Raw genomic sequence first — 7057 nt, forward strand, 5'->3', positions numbered from 1 at the left:
TGCCTCCATGCAATTACTGCCGCAAACAACCAGCCCAGCCCCCCGTTTAGTGCTCGTTCAGCACATGAGAAGGGGGGTGGGGGAATGGCAAGGAAGACGCAACTGTAACTTACAGACTGTTCGTAGGATGTCCCAAAGGAGTAGGCAGCATCGAGTGCGCTCTGACGGTCTGCACAGAGCTAGCAGGGGGATGAGGAAAGGCACTGAGACCAGGCGGTGGTGACATGCACCAGAGATTCCCAACCCTGCTTTCTGGGACATCTCTGCACTCCTGGGGCCATTGCTATGAGACCACCGGCTGTGTGTAGGCTTGGTGCTGTCACCAGCTGAGGAGACAGCTTCAGACTACACCCTGACCCAGAGCCTGCATGCCATAGGGTGATCAGCGGTGGGGGTGGAGCTTCCCAGAAGCAGAAAAAGGGGAAAGTGGGTATGCGACACACGTTTCAGTGCGGGGTTCACTTTCTCCCCTCTCTCTGGCCTCTATTATCCCCTCGGTGCGGACACCCAGTGTGCTCCCATTAACATTGATCACTCTGCATACCACCTCTAAACAGCCATATAAGTTATACCCGGAGCCTTCCCCACATCTTCCGGCCAATGCAGGATCATTCCCTGCTATTGATTTTCTACTGTTTTATCCCATCTAGTTTAAAGGTCCCAGGCATCGGCGCTTCCACCACTTCCCTTGTGAGACTGCCACAAGGAGAGGTCTGAGATAGTCAGCTCCCACTTTCAGCCCATTACCCCTTAGAGAGCGATCTTACATAGCTCCTATTCCTGTCGTGCCCGGGCATCTCGCAATCCTTTCACTGAATTTATCCCCACAACTCCTCCTTGGGAGGCAGGGCAGTAATCCCCATTGCACAGGTGGGAACTGAGACAGAGAGAAGATGGCACTGGCAGTCTATGACAGAAGAGACACCTGAACCCAGGTCTCCCAAGTCCTAGGTTAATGCTCCACCCACCTGACTATCCTTCCTCTCTAGTGCAACTTCAATTCTCTTCTAGTTAAACGCCATTGTCCCAGCCTAACTAACTCCCCTTTAGTGTGACACCAGGCACACGTTTGCACTTACGTGCCCCTTCGCCAGGCTGGACGTACTTTGTACTTGTGATCTTCACTCAGCAGTTAGCCTTTCCAGCCCCCAGTGTATTTTTGTGGCTTCTCCAATTTATCATCAGTAACTGGTAATTATCTCCACAGGGGTGTATGAAGACAGCCCGTCCCCCCTCCGGTCTGTGGTGTGCAGCCTCTGCCCGTGCAGCCCTCTAAAACTCTGCTGGCCCTCGCCCCTCCCACATTGGGAACTCCTCTCTAATTTACTGCCCACTGTCACCTCTACTGCTACATCCCTGCTTTCTGGGTTTGTCCCTCCCATTAAATATCTGTACCATGCTCCTAATCTCTCCAGGCCCCTTTGGGTTACATCTCTGTCCTGATTGTAGTTCCTCCTAATTTAATATGACCTGCAGTTTTCATCATCGTGCCGGTAACTCCCCCTTCTAGGTCTTAAATGAAGCTGTTGAATAAGAGGGCCCCTAACACCAGCCCTTAGGATACCCCTGGAATACCCCCCCCCTCAACTTGATATGCTGATTTTGATCATCCCCTTTTGTTTATGATTCTTCCGCCACCTTGTTCTCACTGTGTCCATGCTCATGCCCCAGCAGGAATTATTACATGGCTGCAGAGAGCCAGTGGTTCAAAAGGGGGCCACAGTTCCACTACTGTTGGTGGATCAGACTAAATTAAAGTCGCCCCTCCAGCCCCTAGTTCTAGCAACTGAATCCCAGCACTGGTTACATACCACAGCCAGGAGAAAATGAAATTAACTCACCTGCAAAGTGCCACCCGTCACATCCTCCCAGCCTAAGAAGTTTCCTCGGGCATCGTACTTTACAAGCTTAAAATTGATCTGGTCAGGGTGGGGAAGAGGAAGTACAATCATCAAGTACAAAACTTTGCAGAAGAGCTTGGCAAGTCTAAGGTTTTTCCATGCCCAAGTGCAAGCAGATTTCATTTCGAACACCCTTTGTTTTAGCTAAGTGAAGGTTTAAGGAGGAGTTTATTCTGAGCTCCCAGTTCAGCTTGTTCAGTAAAGTAAGTTTACAGCAGCAGAATCTCCTACAAAGAGAGGCAACTTGAGCTGTCCAGGACTCTGCGTGGACACCAAACAAGACCAGTAAAGGGTACAATGCCCCAAGCACAGCAGTTTAGGATGAAAGTGAAGACAGGGAGGTTCTCGAGAGATGGCAGGAACGAGACTGGGGTTAATTAATAAAGAACACGTATTATTTCTTGTCTTAATTCATACAGATGGCTCTGTATGTCTGTCTGTGCAACAGCCGTGATTTACCTTGGAGTTCTTCCCAAAGGAGAGCGGAGGCAGCCCTGGGTTGCTATAAAACAGCTTTGGAAGGTTCTGGCTTCTGAAAAGAAAATCAAATCATATTTCTCCATGAAATAAATAAATAAATAAATATAAACAGTGATAATCTAAACATCCTTGGTGTCTCCCAAGCAGTCTGGATAATCAGGAGAGTGCTGGTTTTTAAATTACCTGGAGCAAAGCTCTATTAGACATTGGGTCCCATCCCGTCCATCTCCCTGCCAATATAGGAATGTCCCCTACAGGACTTTCACTCAGGCTTTGTCCAAACTTTCACCTCTAGGCCACCATTTTGCGTCTAGATGATGTCAGGAGAGACCAGGATTCGTTACCTTCTGATGGCTGTTCGGTGAGTGAACTGATCTTATTCCCCCCACCCACATGCAAGGCGATAGCGCCAGTGATGATGTGGACACCTCATTGTCAATTTTGCTGATATCCTCAGCAGAGACACCTGTTTAAAAAGCCATGAAGACTGAACTACCTCTTCTCACCCGAGTGGTGGTACCTTCTAGGTTAAGGTCTAGGTTAATGGGAGCAGGGGAGAGTAATATAATAGAAGAGCTTCCATTGCCCATTCTGGCCAAAACAAAAATCCCATGGATGGATGGCATAAGGATCAATTCATTCAAGGATCACGCTAGGTAAGGATGCTCTTGCATGTTCTCTGCATGATCAAGCCATGATTTTGCTGCTCTCCTGCTGTAGCCAGACAGCTTCGGCCTCCGCCGTCAGCCTGGCACTCAATTCACTTCCAGCAGTAGCAGCTTGTCACCCAGTTCTGCAGGCACAGTGGGACTCACGTAGCCTTTGCATACAGGTCGTAGGCCCGGGTTTCCAAGGAGAAGGCGTTCAGAATGACCGCGTTGGTCAGGAGCTCGCAGGCAGTCAGGTTGCAAGAGTTCTAGGGAGAGCGCAATTAAGGCAGGGTCGGAGCAAGAGAACAACGTGTGAGTTATCCCCGTACAATCCCTAGCGCGGGCACAGTTACAGCTTATTCCCCTTCCCCTACAGGAATAGCCATACCAGCCTGGGCATCGTTACACCTGTAGAGCTCAAGCAATATAACTCTTGAGTGGAGACAAGGCCTTAAACCTGCAGTTTCAGTCTAGGTGGCTTTGCTTTTAAATTAACAAGTTAAGAACAGCCAGACTGGGTCAGACCGAAGGTCCATCTAGCCCAGGATCCGTCTGCCGACAGTGACCAGTGACAGGTGCCCCAGAGGGAATGAACAGAACAGATAATCATCAAGTGATCCATTCCCTGTCGCCCATTCCCAGCTTCTGGCAAACAGATGGATCCCTGTCCATCCTGGCTAATAGCCATTGATGGACCTATCCTCCATGAATTTATCTCCACCTCTACCTCGATATAACGTGACCCGACATAACACGAATTCGGATATAACACCGCAAAGCAGTGCTCCTGGGGGACGGGGCTGCGCACTCCAGTGGATCAAAGCAAGTTCAATATAACACGGTTTCACCTATAACGCGGTAAGATTTTTTGGCTCCCGAGGACAGCGTTATATCGAGGTAGAGGTGTAGTTCTTTTTTGAACCTTGTCATAGACTTGGCCTTCACAACATCCTCTGCCAACGAGTTCCGCAGGTTGACTGTGCATTGTGTGAATACCTCCTTTTGTTTGTTTTAAACCTGCTGCCTATTAATTTCATTTGGTGACCCCTAGTTTTTGTGATATGAGAGATCCCTAGTTCTTGTGTTATGAGGAGTAAATAACACTTCCTTATTTACTTTCTCCACACCAGTCATGATTTTATAGACCTCTATCATATCCCCACTTAGTCGTCTCTTTTCCAAGCTGAAAAGTCCCAGTCTTATTAATCTCTCCTCCTACAGAAGCCATTCCATACCCCTAATCATTTTTGTTGCCCTTTTCTGAACCTTTTCCAATTCCAGTATATCTTTTTTGAGATGGGGTGACCACATCTGCCCGCAGTATTCAAGATATGGGTGTACCCTGGATTTATATAGAGGGAATATGATATTTTCTGTCTTATTATCTATCCCTTTCTTAATGAGTCCCAACATTCAGTTTGCATTTTTGACTGCCGCTGCACATCGAGTGGATGTTTTCAGAGAACTATCCACAGTGACTCCAAGATCTCTTTCTTGAGTGGTAACAGCTCATTTAGACCCCATCATTTTATACATATAGTTGGGATTATGTTTTCCAATGTGCACAAAGACAGACAAAAAAGAAAATCTCCATGGGAGAAAGCAGAATGTACCTCCCTGTCTGAGCGCCTCCATCTTGGATCCCTTCAATCCCAGCCCACCCCCTCTGCGCGCAGACTTCCTACATGCAAAAGAGAGCGCTTGGACAATAGAACCCTTGCTACAAACACTGTTTCAGGAACTTACATAGCCCCTCCCTGTAGTATATGAGTGCCTCATAACATTTACCCTCCTAACACATTGTGAGGCAGGACTGTTATTCCCATTTTACAGGGGGCAAAATGAGGCACAGAGCAACTAAGTGATTTGCCCGAAGTCAGACAGAAAGCCTGTGGCAAAGCAGGGAACTGAAGCCCAGGTCTCCTGAGTCCCACTCTAGCTCCCTAACCACTAGACCATCCTTCTTCTCTAAAGGGAGAGGAAACAGCCCAAGAGGGTAGCAGCAACATTACTTACATTACAAGCCAGAAAACTGCCATCAAGGAAGGTGGCCTCCCAGAGCGAGGCGGACTGCCGGGAACTCTGCGTGGAAGAGAATATTCTGGCTGCAGAAGGGTCTTGGTAACACTGAGGGTCTGTCTACACGGCAGTCAGAGCTGTGACATGTTGGTAGCATGCACAAGCTAGCTTTGGTCTAGCTCAGAGGTGGTCAAACTACGGCCCTTGAGCTCCCGGCCGGGGAGGCTAGCCCCCGGCCCCTCCCCTGCTGTCCCCCCTTCCCCGCAGCCTCAGCTCGCCGTGCGTGCTGCCAGCGCTCTGGGAGGCAGGGCTGTGAGCTCCTGCTGGGCAGCAGGGGACGGGGTGGGGTCCCAGGAGGGGCGGTTAGGGGACAAGGAGCGGGGGGGAGGGGGGTTGGATGGGTCGGGGTCCCAGCGGGGGCGGTTAGGGGACAAGGAGCGGGGGGGGGTTGGATGGGTCGGGGGTTCTGAGGGGGGCAGTCAGGGGGCAGGAAGTGGGAGGGGGCGGATAAGGGGCGGGGGCCAGGCTGTCTGGGGAGGCACAGCCTTCCCTACCCGTCCCTCCATACAGTTTCGGAAGCCCGACGTGGCCCTCAGGCCAAAAAGTTTGCCCACCCCTGGTCTAGCTAGATCGAATAACAATGGCGGAGAAGCAGCAGCAGCACAGGGTAGCCACTGGAGAACCTCCCCAGGTTTCTGGGTGGGGCCCCACAGCCAGTGCTGCCATGGCTTCACTGCAATTGTTCCTGGAGCGAGCTAGAGCCAAGTTAGCTCCGGTATGTCATCTCCATGTACTGCACATCTCTGATTGCAGCGTAGGCATACCAAGACAGGGAGAAGGGCCGATTAGCATCCCGATTTGCACCTACACAAGCATTGCACTCCGCCGCCTGGCCTGTCACGTTCCGGCTGTCAGCACAGACACAGCGCAGGCCTGGAAAACAGAGGAGCATCAGCAGCTGCGGAAGGCGGGAGCTGGAGTGGCCAGGTTACCGCGTGGTCAGCTCTGGGAGCACCCAACGTTGTCTAAAAGCATCCAAAGTTGGAGCCTGACCCTGCTCAGGTCTTCACTGTGGTAGGCCACACATACCCAGAGCAAGTATGGTGAGTCACTGGAGCTGTGGGGAACTCTGCCAATGATTTCACGCCACTCCGGCATGCAGCCTCCAGCTGGTAGAGTCAATACAGACTGACCAGCATTAGCCAGAAGAGACGAAGGAGCCCTGGGCTGGGCTGGCTTCGTTTCCTCTGCGATTGGAGCTCCTGCACGAACGCATGGCAGGAACGCATAGCCAGGGACGCAGACAGGCTTTCCATTGTGCATGTGTTTTTTAAAGCAGACAGGCTCAAGTCGCAACATTTGGATCTAGGTTTCAAAACACCCTCCCCGGGCCGACAGATCGGAGGTTTGGCCCATTACAGAGCTGTGGGCCAGCTGCAAAAGTCAGCTCCAAAGTTCTGGGGTGTTTGGCTCAGGGCCACCCTTAAATCAATCAGTTTTCAAGCATTCGGCATAGCCAGCTCCCACTCACCTGTAGGGCTTTTCACCAGGGGCTCCCCACACGGGCTGCACTGAAACGCCTCGGTGTCGAGGAACTGGCTGGGGCCACAGTTCCCTGGTGGGGTGGTGCTGCTCTCTGTTTGGGCAGAGCAACCAAGAGGGTAAAGCAGCCAGACAGAGAGCAAAGAGTAGCCCGCTAAAAAGCGAGACATTTTTACTGAGCTCCAGCGGACGTCTGCTGAGCTTCTTCCAAAGCCCTTCGCCTCTTGCTGGCTGTGTGTGTGGATACAGCCTCCATGGTTACTAGCACTGGCCACTTGTGTTACACAACAGAAAACCTGCTTCATTCAGCATGTGCCTGGGGTAACTGAAAACACAGCTGAGACTTCCCTCTTCAGTGAGTGCAGACTTGGGGACGGGAGGCTGAGAGCTGGAACTACCAACTCAAGGACAATCAGATCTTTGGGCCGGGGAGGGGAGCAAACAGCAGCAGTGCAACTTGCACAG

The 7057-nt window shown here is 51.2% G+C and overlaps 1 protein-coding gene across 1 annotated transcript in view; it reads right to left on the bottom strand.

The window, feature by feature from the left end:
- LOC101942456 (meckelin-like) overlaps positions 1-6841 on the bottom strand; it is a 32136-nt gene extending 25295 nt beyond the window's left edge. The window contains exons 1-7 of the mRNA XM_065567294.1: positions 6582-6841; positions 5919-5983; positions 5048-5113; positions 3197-3297; positions 2361-2433; positions 1842-1919; positions 114-179 (exon numbers count right to left, since the gene is read on the bottom strand). Coding sequence (XP_065423366.1) covers positions 114-179; positions 1842-1919; positions 2361-2433; positions 3197-3297; positions 5048-5113; positions 5919-5983; positions 6582-6762 — 630 coding nt within the window. The 5' untranslated portion in view covers positions 6763-6841. The remainder of the gene's footprint in view (positions 1-113; positions 180-1841; positions 1920-2360; positions 2434-3196; positions 3298-5047; positions 5114-5918; positions 5984-6581) is intronic.
- Between the last annotated feature and the right edge of the window lie 216 nt (positions 6842-7057).

Source organism: Chrysemys picta, chromosome 14 (genome assembly GCF_011386835.1).
Source record: "Chrysemys picta bellii isolate R12L10 chromosome 14, ASM1138683v2, whole genome shotgun sequence".
In the NCBI taxonomy this organism is placed as follows: domain Eukaryota; kingdom Metazoa; phylum Chordata; order Testudines; family Emydidae; genus Chrysemys; species Chrysemys picta.